Raw genomic sequence first — 19565 nt, 5'->3', positions numbered from 1 at the left:
AGTTGATATTAAAAATATTAAATATAGCTGTTGGGGGACCTGGGTAGCTCACCTTGTAGAGCGCGCGCCCATATATAGGAGGTGTACTCCTCGACACAGCGGACGCGGGTTCGACTTCGACCTGTGGCCCTTTGCTGCATGTCATTCCCCCTCTCTCTCCCCCTTCATGTCTTCAGCTGTCCTATACAAATAAAGTCCTAAAATGCCCAAAACATTATCTTTAAAAATAAAAACGATATATAGCTGTTGATTATGAGTAAACAAATGATAGTAAGTGTGAAATAAGTAAGGAGTGTGACAGGATGCTCTAGGGCCTCCTGTGGGTCAGGACCTCTCAAGGGATCCCAAGAAAAAACATTAAGGATTCACCAGGTACTTGTACACAAATGAGTTATTTGTTGTAAAATATCTACTCTAAAAGTCACTAGTGGACATTACTTTATTTTAAGGAGGTCACAATCAGACGTCAAGACGTCTGATTGTCTTGTGGGTGTACTTTTAAAAACACAATGGATAATAAAACATTATTTTCCATTGCCATACAGCTGCATATATATCTGCTTGCATAGCCGGGCCCTTCTACTTATGTGATATGATGATTATCCAGCTCAAGGTGTGCGGCTCGGCTCCCATCTGTGCAGAGGTAATTACAGTTTCACTCCTCTCCCATAGTCATTGGGAAAAATAACTTCTGTACCATAATACTGAAAGTGAGACACTGCTTAACCATACATACAGTAGACCTGCCTGATGTAGACACACACACACACACACACACACACACACACACACACACACACACACACACACACACACACACACACACACACACACACACACACACACACACACACACACACACACACACCATTCATACAAGCATATATGCTCATAAAGGTGGCCTCATTTTGAGGGATTTATTGCATTCTAAGAAGCATCAATGTGATTTAATGCAAGTAATACAATTTAAGACTCCTGGAATCTGTAAAACAGCGGTGAAAATTATTCAATATAGAAAAATATATTAAGTGTCACAATCCCCACCAGCAAAAAAAGAAATAAAAAAAAAAGTTATTTAGCTTTATCATTTACGTAGGGACACTTGATCTTGGAAATGCAAGAATCTTAAACATGTTCCATAATTTACCCATGTGAGAGCTCAGAGGTAGACCACAGGAACTGAATAAACACCATTCCAAAAAACCTGGAAGACCTTTTTAAGAACAATTGGTGCTTGCACATGAAAATCAGCTGTTTAGAGGAGGAGGACTTTATATAAATTATTACCTTTATCCTAACAGATAGAACTTGACATGATTGATAAATAAATCTCTATATATCTCATTTAAAAATCCATTACACATAAAAGTTATTTTTCCCCTATCCAACAGTCTAGATAATTTTTTTGGGAGTCATATCATCTACAGTTCTTATGACTTTTATGCTTATGATTTATTGCTTGCCACATTCTCAAAAGTACCTAGAGGCCAACCAATTTGAAAATTCTTATTTGATACGTAGCAAACATGTTTCTACGAGCCATGTTCTTAAGAGTCACAGCCACTCTGTCAGGTGATGTTATTCACTCATCATCAATGTGTCATGCTGCATGCCTGTTAAGGGTGTGTTTATAAGGGTGTGTTTCCAAATTCAGCCTGACAATTAAAATGGGAAAACAATATGTATACTCTTATTGGAAATTAGCAGAAAATGTCTAATTATTCAAATGAATTGAATTAAGAGAAACAAATATCCTCCGATTTTAAAAGACAATGGTCAATTGTGAGGGAGTGTGAGCAATGCGATCAAACAAGCTTTTTGTTGGAGGAAAATTGGCCGCGATGACAAACAGATATTCAAATGCTCTACTGCACTTCCTTCCTGACCAGTATGGAACGTGTTTACTATGCAGCAGAAATTTGACACCGGCATCATGACTTCTCAGTTTTTAGAATCTATTCTAGCCATCGAAAGGACACTTTATGAACACACCCAATATTTACACACTTGCACCAAGACAGACACAAAGAAAATGCAGTGTCATCCAAGCAAATTACACAAAGGGCCATTAACATTGTAAATCCTTGGAATTTCTTTTGAAAATCTATTTTAGCATGCCTGCATTACAGGATGAACATAATTTCTCCTGTTGGAACATTAAGGTTTGATTCCATTGTGCTGGTTCAGTGATCCCAGAAAAATGTGACGATACATCTACTGAATCTATTTCAAACAGGGAATTTGACTGTGTCCTGGTTTGCTGCTGTTTTGTTTCCGTTGCTGTTGTTCATCTTCTCCCAGCCTCTGAGTCTCCCTGGAAGGCCCTGTTGTCATAGAGATGCTGCTGTCTCTCTGGGTGAGGGCTCGCTGGGTCAGTCAGTGGGACTTCGTACATGGGTTCTCCTCCCGTCACTGTGATCACAGTGACATCTGGTGGGGACTCAGCAGAAAGGTTCTCTTTTGTTTCCTCCTCAACCCCGAGGGCCTTCAGGATGTCACACTTACACATGGGGCAGGTCCTCCACTCCAGCAGCCAGGGCTCGATGCAGGCTTTGTGAAAGATGTGGTCACATGTCAGCACTGTCACCACTTCCCCTGCTTTGTAGGACTCAATACACACGGCACACACATGGGACTCAGACGTAGTTTCCTCATCCCCTGTCTTGAGTTTCCGTACTTGCAGACGCCTAATCGCCTTCTTAGCCTCAGATTTCAGCTTCTTCTCATTGCGCCTATGCATACTCAGACTGTAGATACGATTGGCAGAGATAAACACAAAGTAGGCGATGGAGGCTGCCGTCACAATGAAGAAGGCGATGGACAGGAAGTAAAGCCAGTATGTGTCCATCCAGGGTCCATGGGGGCTGCCTACAGCAATATGCATCAGCACCTCTGTCCCATTTCTCACCAACTTGGCAATCTCCATGCCCTGAGAGTTGCCAATCATGATAGCCACAACATCATCTGCATCCGAGTGTGCCATGTGAGTGGTGCTGTTGCCAGTGCCATCCACATTATACACCACCACACCCGTTGCTCCTAGTCGGTAGGCAGCATTGATCTTCTCACTGAAAGTGCAGTTGCCCCTTTTTACCAGGGCTATCCAAGGCGGGGAGCTGAAATTGCGGTTGTAGACAGGGTCTGAGCCACAGCCTCTGGGGTCTCCCTTGGGAAGTGTAACAATGCCGGAGACTTCCTCCACGGGAGAGTTACGACCATACACCCCACAGTCACAGTATTTGTCTTCAAGCGTATTGTTGCTGTTAACATAGCTTATTTCCATTATGGCTGTCCAAAACACCAAGGCTGCTGAATAGTGAACAAGTCCAGACAAACACAGCAAAAGCAGCAGACAGTGTTGTGTCTTCTTACCCATGGTAACACTCTTCTTAAAACAGGAAGCCCTCTGTTAGCTTATTTTACTTCTTTAAAACTCCTTTGTTAGTCCAAGTTCCTGGTTTGTTCGAGCAACAGCGGTCTGAACACAGCTACGGTTTCACCCAAGCTGCTGTCTACCGTAATCTGATATGAGCCTTTGGTAACACAACACGAGCTATGCGTCAGCCACTCACCTCTCGTTATCTTCCTGAACCTTGAACACTGAGCACTCCTCACAGAGGGAAGGGTGCTGGTATTCAACAAGTGGAAGTACACAAAACACACAGACCTGTGCGGTTTCGTGAACCAAAGAACAGCATGCGAGAAGGCAAGACGCGATAAGCAAATGATAAGGATAATTCCCTGGTCAATAACACAGAGCAGTCTTGTGAAACTATTAAAAGCTACTAACTTTCCCTTGTGTAATGATGAGCACAGCAACTCAACCAGTTTTTCTAGTTTGGCTCGTTTCCTTCCCTTATTTCTGTAGCCGAGATCACTGTTGTGAAAAGCAAACTGACAAGTATTACTCTACCCGGAGGTTTTAGACTGTCTGCTTCTATTAGTGGTGGGTGGGAAAAATCGATCCAGCATAGTATCGTGATATTTTCCGTGGCAATACTGTATCGATACACTGATGCCAAGTATCGATCTTTTATTATATAAATTGCACATGAGAATATAAACTTTTGGTACTAGAATAATAAGATCAATTGCTTTTTCAGTCCACTAGATGGAAAACTTAAGTGAAATGAACAAACCAGAGACATTTTTTTCTTTAGACAAAACAGATGTTGGGACATAATTTGAAGTTGGAAAAAAGGTAATGAATTGCAATATATCACAGAATATCGCAATATGTTTAAAATCACAATAATATCGTATCGTGGGGCCTCTGGTGAGTCCCACCCCTAGCTTTTACCACACATTTTAACAAATATACATAGACACATTTATAATTGTGACCTTTAAGTCACTTTAAATGTGCACACATCATATAATAAAAGGTGTTCCCTGCATTTAGATACCTTTATTCCACACAGCTAGCATACCAGGGAGAAGTGAGATGTAACATTGCCGAGTTTCCATTGTATCTTCTTACACACAAAAGGAAAACACACACACACACAACACACACACACACACACAACACACACACACACACAACACACAACACACACAACACACACACACACACACACACTTAGATAGGCTTCCAATGACAAATGAGATGGAGAGGTTTCTTGCCAAGCTGCTATTTTACCTTAGTCCTCCAACACACTGCAGTACCTGGCCTTTCTAGAATGTGCTAGTAAATCATTTCTCTCAGTGGGACAAAAATCTGTACATAAAAAGAGCCAGGTACTTAACGTTACTTACATAATTCTTAGTATTTGCTGCAGCCCACAGTTCTTGATAGCAGGAACAATGCAATGCTAACTATGACCCTTAAATTCCTGAAACTGAAATCATTACCTCGACACAGCAGAAAGCAAATCACAATGTGAAACCCATTAATACCATATTATCTAACGAAGGAAAAAACTAAAAAATCCCGGCCGCATGATCAACTCCGACCTGCGGCCCTTTGCTGCATGTCATTCCCCCTCTCTCTCCCCTTTCATGTCTTCAGCTGTCCTATAAAAATAAAGGCCTAAAATGCCCAAAAAGATCTTTAAAAAATTTATTAATAATAACAAAAATAAAAGGTATAATCTACAGCACTATTCGCATGAGATTAGTATCATCTGGGGACCTCAAGTGATTTAGAAATTCCCCCCCCCCCCCAACACCTGAGTTTCGGATGGCGCATTCGCACGGGATAAGTGAAGCCTGCTTTTACTCAAATTTATATCATGTTATATATTCACATATCTATACCCAGAGAGTTGGGTATCCAGAAGCGCGGGGGGGGGGGGACACACGTTATTATGGATCCAACGCAACTTCTAGGCAAGTCCCGCACTACAAAGCAGCCCGATGGCCGGGGTTAGGCATTGACCTCGAGTAGTTAAGGTTAGGATAGCCGACTGGTCCAGGGATAGGAACAAATGAACAAATCGGGTTCCGTTACCTTGCGTAAGCAGGGATGCCTGGCCACTAGTAGCATGTGAATGCTATTGAAGGGCAGGTCCCTCCTAAAAGTTGCGTGGGTTCCATAATAACGCGCGGGGGACAGCCAGGGCGAGGCCGCCGCACCGCACTTTGGTTGGGGTTCCGTATCTTTTTGGGCCAGGCCCGGTAGAGGTTTTCAAAGGGGCATACCCTATCATCCCTGCCCGGGCGGCGCCCACACAGCATCACCGTCAGACGAAGCCGTGGGGAGCGCATCGACTCGTGGACAGAGGTCTCCGGTCAGACAGTGGTCCAGACTAGATTGGTCATGAAAGGCCTTGTGCATAGCCCCTCGCAATCTCATATCCGTCTTCGCAAGAGGGATAAAAGGGGCGCACAGGAAACAAAAACCTTGAAAAAATTATCTACGACCCCGCCAAATCACAGACATGCCGATTCGCACGGGACAAATATTATCACAGAACCTTGGTGTTCGGCGAAATATGGTAGGCGATTTGCGGGGGAATTTTTATTTGACAAATTACAGACATGGCCGATTCACACGGGATTAAGGTCACAGACAACCCCCGTAATTATTACCAATGACTAGAGGTCACCAGGTAATACTAATCCCATTGTAATTTCAGTAGTATTCATATTGTAGGCCAGTCTGGTAATAACAACCAAATATAAAAAAGATATACATATTATAAATATATAAACAGAATTATAACAAACTGACATGTTTTAAAACTCTTAAATAAATGATGTCCTGCACTTAGTAATGAAAATAAATTGGTAATTGGGGGGAAATGGTGTTGTAAAATAAAAATAAGACTTTAGGAAAAGGATATTTTTGAAATAAAATCTGCCGCAATTAAATATAAATGACCAGAAATAATTATTGTTATTGTGAAAAGAAGAAGGGAGAAATGGCATGCAAGCAATAGCTTTTTTTAAAAGTATTTTATATGGGATTAATATGGGATATGATATGGGATTAATTCACAATGCCATAGTTATAGTACATATTATTGTCTTAATTTATGGTTTCATAATTTTGTTTGATAAATGTATACATTTTTCCTTAATGTCAAAAAGTAGTCAAACTACAAGATGACCCACACGTGTTTAAAAAAGCCACAAAACCAATCGACTTATACCACACAGAGGCGCCATTTACTCACCATTTTTTGACAGTAAACTATGGAATGCCGTTTTATTCAGAATTAAATAAATGAATAAATACATGAATAAATAAATAAATATGCCTTTGAAATACATCATTAATAAATAAATACATTTCATGGTACTTTTATTTCATAAGTCCACATTTATTTATGTCCCTCTCTATTTATTTCCAGTTCTTATATGCAAATCAGGGGGCGTGGCTATCTCTCACATTCAGAACAAGGTGAATGGGACTTCTTTGGCAGACCAACAACAGGACAATTTTAACAATTTTCGCCATCTTATTCATCACTAAATTCACTTCTAAGAACGTTTTAGGCGAGAAATGAACCGTTTAGATTTCAAATATAGGCAGTCTTGCGAAAATCGTTGCCGAATTGACAATTTGCTTCAAAGAGCTAGCAAAAACGAGCATCAACAATGTCTAGGGACAAACGAACAAATTCTTGTTGTGCTCTGTCAGGTCAGCGCTAGTTGGTGGTCTAGTTACCCCAGAATAGGCGACTGTGCGCTGGGTAAGTACCGCGAACTGCCTGTCGTGTTGCACTCTCACTTCGCCAGCCTTTTTTTGCCCACGGCTTTGTTCTGAATGTGAGAGATAACCACGCCTCCTGATTTGCATATAAGAACTGGAAATAAATAGAGAGGGGAATAAATAAATGTGGCATTAGGAAATAAAAGTCCACGGAAATAAATAAATGTGGACTTATGAAATAAAAGTACCATGAAATAAATTTATTTAATTATTTATGTATTCATTTATGAATAAAACGGTATTCCATAGTAAACAACACTATTTTGACCCAATGTCATCCATCACAACAAAAGAAGCATGTGCAGCCTAAAGTGGCTGATGTGCTGGCCTACAAATGCAATCAAAATGCCAAGCAGACTTTTAAGGAATTAATTATATGGCAATCTTCAAGACATCATACTTTCCATTCATACAACCTGCTACTTAGTGCAGAACAACAATCTTCCCAGTTTAGTGCAGGGCCTTTGACAAAAAATAAGCAAAGCAACTTACCACTTGTTCTGCAGGTCTGTCTCTGCTCTGAAGACAGACTGTCCATCTGTTTAGAGCACATATGTCCCCTGGGCTGGGAATTTGGGGGAACTTGGGGCATGTCCCAACAAGCCTGAGACCAGTCATCCCACACACACCCCTTTTTCTGTCACAAACGTCTACTTGTAAGGTGTATAATAAAAAGTTGAAATATAAGTAGTTTATAGTTGAACAGCCGTCATCTAGATTATAAGCAGGGTTTGAAAGAGTAGCAGGGTTGGAAAGAGTACTAGAATACAGAGATGGGGACCCGAGTCTGAGACTCGGACTCGAGTCGCACTTAAGTCGCACAAACAGCTGACTTCAGACTTGACTCGGACTCGAGACTCGTCAACAACATGTTTTCATGCAATTATTGCTTTTTAAATATAAATGTATTCATGTATTTCTATTTTCTTTTATTGGCGCATATACGTTGGGGAAACGTATGACGAGCTGCATGTCCCCTGTCCTTTGCCATAATGTGCAACGTAACGCATGCGTTATACCTTATGTGTGCGCACTCACACATAAAAATACATTGACGATGGCGACACCAAGTCCTCCCGGAGTTGTTCCTTTTGTCATTAGTTTTGCTTTCAATAACTTGGTAAACAGTAGCAGTAAGCCAACAGCTACATGCAAGGTGTGTGGCACCAAGATAAATGATGCCGGATCAACAACTTTGAACTTCAACAGGCATCTCAAAACGCACCCAGATAGGTCAGTCACACACGCTAAGAAAGTGAAACGTTACATTTAGCATATATCGTCACAGGTAACAAGCTAACCATCGCAAAGTATTGTGCTAATGCTGGGAACAGGCACATTGTATCTTTATAGTTAGTAGTTTCTGAGGCTCAGACATCCATGGCGCACAGGAGGCGGGACGCACGGATCCATCTCCCCAGGAACAAACGCTGTGCCGGATGGGCAAACTCATGTGATGCGTAATTGATCCCGTGGATGATTTGTAGGCTATGAAGTGAACAAGGTGTGCCTGGTCCACCAAACACTGGGCCGTCTTAATTCTGCACATATTTCTGTTACTGTAGTCCTATTTATTATTTCATTATTTCATCCATGCGTGGCGCAGCGGATCCGTGCGCATTGTCACCTGCCGTGGAGACGCTGGCCTCACTAACCTCTCCTCCTCTGAGTCGGGTCTCCCTCGCGCTGGACTCAGTTTCATTGAGCATACTAACTAACTGTGAAAATAAATAAATTGCATTAGATCAGTGAGTTCAAACTGCTTATTGTGCGTAATTTGGACTGACACTGAGATGCATGTTGTTCTGTAACTGGTGTGGCGCTGCCGCTATTCTCTTGATTTCCACTTCGACATTAGATTTTTTTGAGTGAAACAGACGTTACATTTAGCATATATCACCACAGGTAACAAGCTAACCATCGCAAAGTGTTGTGCTAATGCTGGGAACAGGCACATTGTATCTTTATAGTTGTATCCATATGATGTGACAGCTTTAGGTTAATATTTCACCAGGTCCGAGGGCTAGAGGGATGTGTTAAGTAGCCTAGACCCCATAAAGTTATCTTACAACTGATTTTGATACTGTACTGTCTGGATGGTAGCTACAGGACATGCTTTGAATTCATAAGATTTAACAATACAGTGTTAGGGACAGATCAGGTGGCCAGAGACTTGAGACTTGACTTGGACTCGTGGCAAAAGACTTGAGACTTGACTTGAACTTGCCCCTCAAAGACTTGTGACTCGACTTGGACTTCCAAAAAATGACTTGTGAACATCTCTGCTAGAATATTATCCTCAGCTAAAATAGGTTAAGAATTAGTACTCAAATACAAGTAAATTACTTTAGTAAAAATGTAGGCCTACTTATAGGATTAAACAGTAGGTCAGCTAAAATGTACTCTGAGTAAATGTTACTGCGTTACATTTTAAAAAGTGAAAAGGAGGGTGGAGGGAGAGTAGAGAAACAAATGTATGATGTATAGGCTAATATAAACTCCACAGCGGCTGCAGCCACAAACATCAAAGCAAAAAGAGAGCTACGCAGTTTTTGAAGTGTAGTACACACGTACACGTACACACGTACGTACACACACACACACACACACACACACACACACACACACACACACACACACACACACACACACACACACACACACACACACACACACACACACACACACACAACGCTACATTGGCTAGCAACGTTCTCCTGAATGAGTGTTGTACTCACCTGTCTGAATGCAGACTCGGGCACCGCGAAGTCCTCCAAGTTCAACATCTTGCATCAGGCTCTAGTGCTCGGTAGTCTTCTCTTGTTCCAAAACAGTAGAAAGAAAGACCTCACACACACCTCACTGAAGTTAGGAGGTATTCAGTGAACGCCGAACGACCTATTAGCATTTAGCATGTAACATGTAGCAGCACGACCCAGCGTGCACCTGCGGGTCACGGGGTCATGGGGTCACGCGACGCCCGCGGTGTGTTTGATTTGGGGGACTTGGCGTGCTGCCAGGGTGGTGCATTGACGCAACCTATTTACAATCTGCTGGGCACAGCCTGGATGCGATTTGCGATAACCGATGTCACTTGTTTACAATAAAGTAAAATGAATGTTTAAATTACTCAAACAAGTACAAGTAGGCTACAGAAAAGAGACTTTGTTACAGTAAATATTCCGCTACTTCTGAAAGATGTCAGTCAAGATCTGCAGATGTGTGATCTTTTTGTACAGTCTGTATTTGAACTCCGGAAAAACTTAGTAGGCCGAATCTTTACATTGAGCTTTCTTTGTCACATAAAAAATAGCTCATATTTATAGCAGGCCTATATTGTTATTTTCTTCTTCGTTTTATAGGCCTGTGACCAACAATGATGACTTTGCAAAAACATGTCAGTAGCCTAGTCTATACCAAACATGGATGTATTATAAAAAAAAATGCACTAAATCGATTTGTAGCTATCTCTTCGGTGATAAGATCAAGCATCAACTCGTTGTTGTAAAAGTAGGTTTATGACACTTCACCTGCAGAGCTTATACATATTTACAGGCATAGGCTGGCATGGGCTACATTTGTGTGTGTGTGTGTGTGTGTGTGTGTGTGTGTGTGTGTGTGTGTGTGTGTGTGTGTGTGTGTGTGTGTGTGTGTGTGTGTTCACCCCTGATGAGCCTCAGGCTGGAGCGTGTTCAAGTCGACTGGAATGACGCGCAACTCGTGATCCCCCATTCTTTGTAGCGCCAGTCCTTAAAAGATGCTTTCTCCCCCCAATAATCTCTCTCAGCAGCTTGTAGTCGTAGTGTATTGTTAGATGCAGCCTTAGCCCTCAATTAGAACTTGCTTAGAGCTTGTTAGAACGAAACATATGACTCCTTGGAATACTTGCTAATTGCACTTTAGTTACTCAAGTAACAATGAATAAGGTTGCAGCTCTGCAGAGAAAGAAGAGGAAAGATTTTATACCGTACTTTCTAGGATTTGTAATATTTTTATATTGCACGGTCCATCTTGTATCATATACCGCAAAAACAACACAGGAAACCCACTCTACCAGGGTGCGTCGGGCTCTTGGTAAGAAAATCGTGTGCGTGTGCGTGTGTGTGTGTGTGTGTGTGTGCGCGTGTGTGTGCAATTTTGTTTAGCCTAATTTGTAGTGTTTTTAAATCTCCCACAATACTACTAGATAGGCTGTATTTGTTTTAGTATGCAATTGGCTCAGCAACTGTGACACTGTTCGCTCACTCTTGTCTTATATTGGTATGAAAATGCCGTGTAACTGCCATTAAGTTGAGTGTGTGTGTGTGTGTGTGTGTGTGTGTGTGTGTGTGTGTGTGTGTGTGTGTGTGTGTGTGTGTGTGTGTGTGTGTGTCCTGCTGTTTCAGAGAATGAGACAAATAAACAATGCATCTTATCACAGTCCTCTGAGTTTCCTGGTGGCTTCTTCACGGTGCAAGAGAGGAAGGATGGAGGGCTCGTCATTTATTTCATGCTTATTTTCTACATGCTTCTGGCTGTCGCAATTGTCTGCGATGATTACTTTCTGCCCTCTTTAGAAGTGATCAGTGAACGTGAGTGAAGAAATATCATTGCACCATAACATGAACTGTATTACAGTAATATACTGTCATTGTGGAAATAATGATTTATACGATTACTATAGGCAGACTTATAGTAGACTTTATATAGATTGTGTAGGACTCTTAAGAATACCTAAATATGTGGACAGATTGTGTATAAGTCCACACATATAATATGTTATATATGTTTAACTAATTGAACAGTTCTTAAGTTGTATTTTAATGAATGGAAATAGCTTTTACCAGGGTGTGGTTGTGGTGTTTCCACTCTGTGGTTCTACATTTGCTTTAGATGCGGATGTCTGTACCATCATCATCAATTATACTAACAATAAGCATAACTAATGATTATTGTCATTATTCAATTCTTTTTTCAATGAATCAGATAATTGTTCAGCTTATGAAAAGTCTCACAAAGTAGTGAAAAATGCCCAACACAAGTTCTGAGAGCCCAAGGTGATGTTTCAAATGTCTTGTTTGTTCGACCAACAGTCCAAAACCCCAAAATATGTGGTTCAAAATTATATCAAACTGAGAAAAGCAAATTATTTCTTATCAAAACTGTTAATTTTCTGTCAATGGACTAATTTATTAATTGAATAAGTCTTAATAAGGTGTAAACCTGACTAAAACTTACAGTGGGTGGACCTGTACAATGTAATGCAATACCAGACATTGTCCTATAATAACATGTATGGACATTACCTGGTCATATTTGAGGTTTTTGTTTGTACTATAGTTGATTTTGATTGTATATAATAATCAAGTTTTTCTATTATTTTGTACACGCCATGCAAATTGTCGTGTATTCTTGTTTTATTTTGTGTTTGTCTCAGGTCTGGGACTGTCTCAGGATGTAGCAGGAGCCACATTTATGGCAGCTGGGAGTTCTGCACCTGAACTGGTCACAGCCTTTCTGGGTAATCATGCATTATTATGACAATAACTACAACCGGCGATGTTGATGGTGACACCAGCATCATCATCACTGTCACCGTATTCCTTCCCAACCCGATGAACAGTGACTCCACCACCATAAGGGAACAGAGAGGGATTGTGGCCTTTGATTAGGACATGTTTTCCTCTCTGCACTTTATTTGCTCTCCAGACATTTCTTCTTATTTTTCATCAAAGCATCCACATTGTCTCTGTCTTCAAAGCTAAGATGTGCTCTGTATGTGTGTTAGGTGTGTTTGTAACAAAGGGAGACATTGGGGTCAGCACCATCGTGGGATCAGCCGTCTACAACCTGCTAGGAATCTGCGCTGCATGTGGACTCTTGGCCTCTATGGTACATTCTGACACAATCACACACTCATAATATTCAGACAAAGATTACCATCCTGTTAACTGCCTGTACACAAGAGCAGCACCTTTATTGGGTCAAAGCGGAAGAATCATTGTGTACATTGTGTTTTATAAGCTGTGAACCATTTATTTTTATTTCCTTTATCAGGCCGGGCGCCTCACCTGTTGGCCACTGTTCAGGGACTGCCTGGCGTATAGCATCAGTGTTGTTGCTGTTATTGCCATAATTTCTGATAACAAGGTGTACTGGTGAGTGTCAGTGTGTACGGCATCTGGTTACGTGATCTTTAAACCACCATACACAACTTGCATGTAAGGTGGTTGTAAAAGACAAAGTCAGGGACCGCTGTTGATTGCATCTTGTGACACTGAGAACAACAAATGAAAACCGATCACAAATCAAGTACGGTGTAGTACAGTACTGGGACTCACTGACATTTATTACACTGACCGTACAGAGCACTTAATTAACCTTAAATAAGACAATATCACATCATAAACACAGTAAAAATGTAATGGAAACAGGCTAACAACTAACAACAGGAATAACTCCCAAAATGTCCTTAATCTATTGCTTGTTGTTGTTTAAAATATATTTTAAAAATCACCTGCTTATTAGGGCCGGGTGATATGGCCAAAATATTTTATCCCAATATAAGTCATTTCACGACATGTTTTTCTGGTAATTCAATAAATAAATAGTCCATATGAAATAACCACATGGTGAAGCCTATTTTTGAATACTCCTGTGTGAATTAAATACTTGACAACTAAAAAGTACTGAGTATTTTCTCATTTTAATAAGAACATAACGTGCAAAGATCAGAACGTAAAGCATTGTCCAAATGACAAATAATATTGCCGTAACGCAGTTCAGTCACTGGTTTTTCGACATTTCGATAGAAACAATATTGAAAAATATATATGATAGACATATTTATCGTTTTGACGATATATATATAGTCATATCGCTCAGCCTTACTGCTCAGACACTTGAGGTCATTTTTGCACAATATGTTTTCTTTGGTCAATCTTCTACTGGCAAGGTAATGAACTCAGATGTTGATGTTTACAGGTATGACGCTGCATGTCTGCTTCTGGTCTATGGCGTCTACATCATGGTTCTGTGCTTTGACCTTCGCATCAGTGAGTTTGTCCTGAGGAAGCTGAGCCCTTGCTGCACCTGTCTGGGTAAAGGATCTGATGAGAAGACTGAGACACAGCCTCTGTTGGGCTGGAACGACGAAACCACCCTGCGAGCCCGCAGTCGCTCCAGAACAGACAGTGGAATCTTCCAGGACGACTCGGGATACTCTCACCTGTCCCTCAGCCTGCATGGCCTCAATGAGATTCCTGAAGGTAAAACACACTTCTTAGCACATTGTTTACCAGTATTTGTGTCCAACTGGAGTAATCCACTTGCTGACCTTCACGACCCCTGATGATGTGATACAAATTCACTCATAACATGTTTGTCTGCTTGTGTTCCAGCAGAGCATAAAAGTGTGTTTGCTGTGCCGGAGAGTGACCTGAAACGGGTTTTCTGGGTTCTGTCTCTGCCTATCATCACTCTGCTTTTCCTGACCATCCCTAACTGCAGGAGAAGGTTCTGGAAGGGATGGTTCATGATAACCTTCCTCATGTCAGCTGTCTGGATCTCAGGTTTCACATATGTGCTGGTGTGGATGGTGACTATTGTCGGTAAGATCGTGGTTTTGAACTTTTTCTATTCTGTGATGCTTCAGATTGTATACAATCAGTACATTTCCTCAGTGTCTTTACTTTAGTTGCAGGTGTCACGCACCAGGTTATAGAACCTTTGTGGATCACAAGTCCTTAAAACTTGTGAGAAAAAATGTCTGATTTGCAGAGTAGAATCACATGTTGGTCTGCTGGCTAATTCCTGAGATGCCATTGTCATGGAGGGTAAGGAGGGGGGTTATTGTAGCCAGTGGGCCAAGTGCAAAACCAGGATTACAGCCTGCTTCATGCTTAAGGAAACAGTCATGTGAGCCCTGGCTGTATATATAGAAGTAGCCACAGGCACTGGTCCAAGAACATAAAACTGACCTCAGATCAGGCTGAAAGGGAAGCTTCATCATGTGACGGTGGTAGGTCTACTGAAGTATAATGAGATTATTATCCTGTAGTCGTCAAATTGGCTCACATGAGCAGAGAGTTTGGTCTTATGAAAGAGCAGGCATGGGACCGTGCAGGTATAACTGAACATACAGTGTGTGATAAAGAATTAAGATTAACAAAATATGTGGTAAATATTTGCGTACCAGTAGAGTTTAAATACACCTTTTGGTCTCCTATGGTCTAAGACAGTCCAAAAAATAAAACAACTCTCTCTTCCAAATCCAAAAACTAGAGCTTAAACTAAAATGTGTGATGCCATCAAGTATAAGGTGTTGAACTGCTCTAGACAATGAATTGGGAAAGATGTTATAGATGCATGACTGATATATTTTTTAATTACCTCTAAAAAAAAATCTCACGTACCCCCTGCAGTACTCCAAAGTACCCCTAAGGTTGGGTGTACCCTAGAGGTGTTGAAATGAATCAAATAATCGATGCATCGAATCGTGGACATGGACGACGCTGCATCGATAATCAGCCGGGCCATAATCGATTATTTCTGTTTACAATTTAATGTATGCCTAACAACATTTCTGTTTACATATTCTGTTATGTTTTGCACATTCAGGAAGTGCCATGTGCTCAGTGCTGTAGTTTTATGTATCCAATTTATTTAGTATTAAAGCACCGCAGAATGTTTTGTTTTTGAAGCTTGAAAAGCTATGAATTAAATATCCTATATGGCTTTAATAGTAAAAATGTATTTATATTTGTGTGCTGCATCGTGATATCGAATCGAAGACATGATAATCGTAATCGAATCAGGAGATCAGTAAAGATTCACACCTCTAGTGTACCCCAATTTGAGAAACACTGATATGATGACACTGAGGGCCTCATGTACTAACGCTTTTGTGCCCTCTTCAGGCGTATTTGAAAGTGGGAGTTTTCCATAAAGAGATGGGAGGAGAAGCGTAAAGTGCGCCTAATTATGTATTCCGCGATATGTACAAAATCCTCCCGTGACAGCGCGCCTCTATTTTGCGATGAAAATTGTCCGCCTCTTAAAGCAGGTGTAAACCAGCCGCAAGCGCATATGCCTCCTGGAGAAATGGCAGCAGTAATCCGAGCAAGACGAAGACATAGGCTAAGGAGAGGGGCTGAAAGGATTTTTGCCACAAGGAACACACTACTTCAGTTGAGTGAACACGAAATCATTAAGCGTTGCAGATTAAGCAGCCATGCAATATTACAGTTACTGGAAGAACATAGAATCTCCGACACAGCGTTCACATTCCATTCCAGCAGTTGTTAAACTCCTCGCTACATTACAAATATTGGCATCAGAATCATTTCAAACAGTCATAGCATCAGCAGTGGGAATATCGCAGTCTGCACTCAGCCGTATCATAGCACCAGTACTTAACGCTTTGCTACAGCGCAATTGACGGTATAGTGGGCGGATAAAGGCGCTGGTTACCCGATGAAATGCAGGTTTGGTAAATACGACGTAAGCTGAAGTATCACAGCGTGCGCTTTCTGCGGGTTGGCCATGGCGCTGATAACGCTACATTTTCAAATGTACGTACATGAGGGCCTGAGTGCACCCGGAATACGGGTACATATTCTGTTTCAGAAGTACAATAGAATAAAGCTCAAAAAAGAAAACAAACATTCTCAGGGTCCACAAAATCTCCCATTCAATTGTCTTTGGAGCAGCTCCAGGTTTTATACTTGACTTAGCCTACTTTCTAGCTTTGAGAGAGAGAGAGAGAGAGAGAGTAGCTCATGTTCACAAATATTAATTGAACTTTCATAGGCCGTGAAAATAACATATTGGAATGAACTGTAGGTGGGTGTAGACTAACAGTAAATATTTTTCCTACAACTGCCTCCAATCAGAGCCATAGCTGCCACGAGGACACATGGTCATGTCTGTAATATTTCTAGAAATGATGGGTGGTGTATAGTGACGTGAAAGGATTTCAAGGATTACACCGGTTGGGTCTTACTTTTTGACTAAATTTGACAGTTTGAGGGCAAATAAAATACATAAATGAAAGGAATTGTCTCCACCAGAATTACACACCTGGCACCAGCACATAATGTAGGAGAAAACATTTACAGTACACCTAATGGAACAGTTAAATAATGAATAAAACATACAATGTTGTATTGTTTTCAAATGCTCAACCAGTGTCTAAAATAGGCCAGTACTCACCAGTATTGAGTCTCAGCAGTTCTGATTTTTGTCCACATGAGGCTGATATTTATACTCAAATAGGCTATATATCATGATTTATTGGGAAAAAACAAACATTCAGCACCCCCATATAGCCCAGATGCAATAATCCTTTGTTTCATAGCCACATTTTAAGCACTGCGATGATTTGACTGTGAGATTGGCAGTTGAATCACGCTCCTTAGATTGAATAGTCGACTATTCGGGGTCACCCCTACAAGATATACATATGAATATGAATATATGCAAGACAGATTGCGATGATCATGTTACGAAACTACTGAATTAGGGTACTGGCACTTTTTTTGGTCCAATTCAGGCACTGTGCTCAACACATTGTGTTAATTTAGAGGCTTATTGAAATGTTCTTAGGTGGGTGGGGATCTGTTGAGAGAATTTGGTCTTATGATCTCAGTATTACTAAAATCCTGCTACGGCCCTGACTCCAGTGGTTACTGATTAACCACCAGTTAAGATCTGCTGCTTTCCTCTCCCTAGCTTGATGTTGTTGGTAGAGGGGGGACTCTGATTGTTGTGGGTTTGTTTTATGTTAACACAGGCGAAACCCTTGGCATCCCTGATACAGTTATGGGACTCACTCTGCTTGCTGCTGGAACCAGTATACCTGACACCGTAGCCAGTGTGATGGTGGCCAGAGAAGGTAAACATCAGTGTCACAATTTATCAGATGTAATTCCCAACAGTCCTGGATATAGTTTGAGGCCAGCCATAACAAAACATTGAAATTAAGACTAATTTGCCTCCTTCGCAAATTCCTTTTTCATAAGCAACACCACGGATTTATTTACTAAATAATAACCAAATTTACTTGGTCGCTTAGCTCTTGCAGAAAGATATGCAAGTGGTAACTATTGATTACTCATTCACTTTGCTGACCCACTTTCCCATTAACCATTGTAGAAATGACAAGAAGTTACCTTTTTTTCTTAACTTGAATACCGAAATTGTGTGTGAATAGACTTAAATGCAGCATGTAAATGTTTAAAACGTAAATGTTTTCTGTTTATCAGGGAAAGCTGACATGGCCATGTCCAACATTGTGGGCTCTAATGTTTTCGACATGCTGTGCCTGGGCCTGCCCTGGTTCATCAAGACTGCCTTTGTAGACCCCAACAACCCGGTAGAGGTCAACAGCACCGGGCTGGTCTTCATTTCCATCACGCTCCTCCTTTCAATCGTCTTCCTTTTTGTAGCCGTGCACATTAACGGATGGAAGTTGGACTGGAAGTTGGGACTCGTTTCTCTATTCTGCTACATCCTCTTTGCCACTCTGTCCATCCTGTACGAGCTAGGGATTATTGGAAATAATCCCGTAAGACTGTGCAGTGACTGAGATCTGACCTCACAAGGACTGAGGCCATATTTCAAACAGAGACTCAACAGTCCAAAAACACAACAGAATTGTTAAACCTATAAATCATTAAATGTCAAGGAAGCATGGACCCACTCCCATTCTTTTAAAGATTTAAGATATTGTGCCATGGAAGACATGTGCTGGTCACAGGATGATCTCCATTAGTAATATATATACTGTATATATATTTCAATTTAAGGTGGAAGTGTGCCTGTCAGATCCAGACTCCCCTTATCATACAACGAAGAACCATTTTCAAGTTCTGAGATGTCTTCTGTCTTACTCAAGGACCATAAACAGAAGTGCTGTCACAGGAGTGACTGCCAAGTTTGAATAAATCCAGAACTGACAACTCAAGGAATAAAAGGTGTCAACTAAACTCTTTTGGCCTTATCCTTCTCTTTAAGTGGGTGAGTTAAGACAAATGTCGGCACCATTTACACAACTCTGAGCTTTTATGAGCAAGTCTTTAACTCTTGTCTAGAAATTAGTAAAACAAAAACAACCAAAAACTTGTTTTCTATTACCTAAAAAGTAAAACGAGAAAGATTTTATCAGCCGTGTTTACAGCTAACTGAAAATCCCACATGGACTTCAGACACTAATCCATACTTAAGATTTGTAACTGGCAATAGAACAAAAAAATGACTTACTTACAACTGATCGTATTCTACTGAAACAAACTACCACCAATCTTGGAGAACTGGGAATGTAAATAGCCTGATAAAACATTCTGTTCTCACTTCGTTCCAATTGCTGCATTTGTGATTAATGTGGAATTCCCTCACTCTTAAGAAGCCACTGCAGGGCACTGTTGAG

General features: G+C 40.9%; 2 protein-coding genes across 2 annotated transcripts; one reads left to right on the top strand and one right to left on the bottom strand.

Moving 5' to 3' along the window:
• Positions 1-903: 903 nt before the first annotated feature.
• On the bottom strand, positions 904-3797 carry LOC144536871 (RING finger protein 148-like). Its single transcript, XM_078280214.1, has one exon. It carries the CDS (start codon positions 3374-3376, stop codon positions 2288-2290), a length of 1089 nt encoding a protein of 362 aa, XP_078136340.1. The 5' UTR covers positions 3377-3797; the 3' UTR covers positions 904-2287.
• Positions 3798-11076: 7279 nt separating this feature from the next.
• On the top strand, positions 11077-19248 carry slc24a5 (solute carrier family 24 member 5). Its single transcript, XM_078279990.1, has 9 exons — positions 11077-11233; positions 11545-11730; positions 12576-12659; positions 12927-13030; positions 13196-13296; positions 14123-14406; positions 14542-14748; positions 17931-18032; positions 18403-19248. The coding sequence occupies exons 1-9, from the start codon at positions 11077-11079 to the stop codon at positions 18723-18725; spliced, it is 1548 nt and encodes a 515-aa protein (XP_078136116.1). The 3' UTR covers positions 18726-19248.
• Positions 19249-19565: the final 317 nt, after the last annotated feature.

Source organism: Sander vitreus, chromosome 1 (assembly GCF_031162955.1).
Source record: "Sander vitreus isolate 19-12246 chromosome 1, sanVit1, whole genome shotgun sequence".
Lineage (NCBI taxonomy): Eukaryota > Metazoa > Chordata > Actinopteri > Perciformes > Percidae > Sander > Sander vitreus.
Note: the sequence above shows the minus strand (reverse complement) of the source record. Positions and strands in the feature narration are given on the sequence as shown.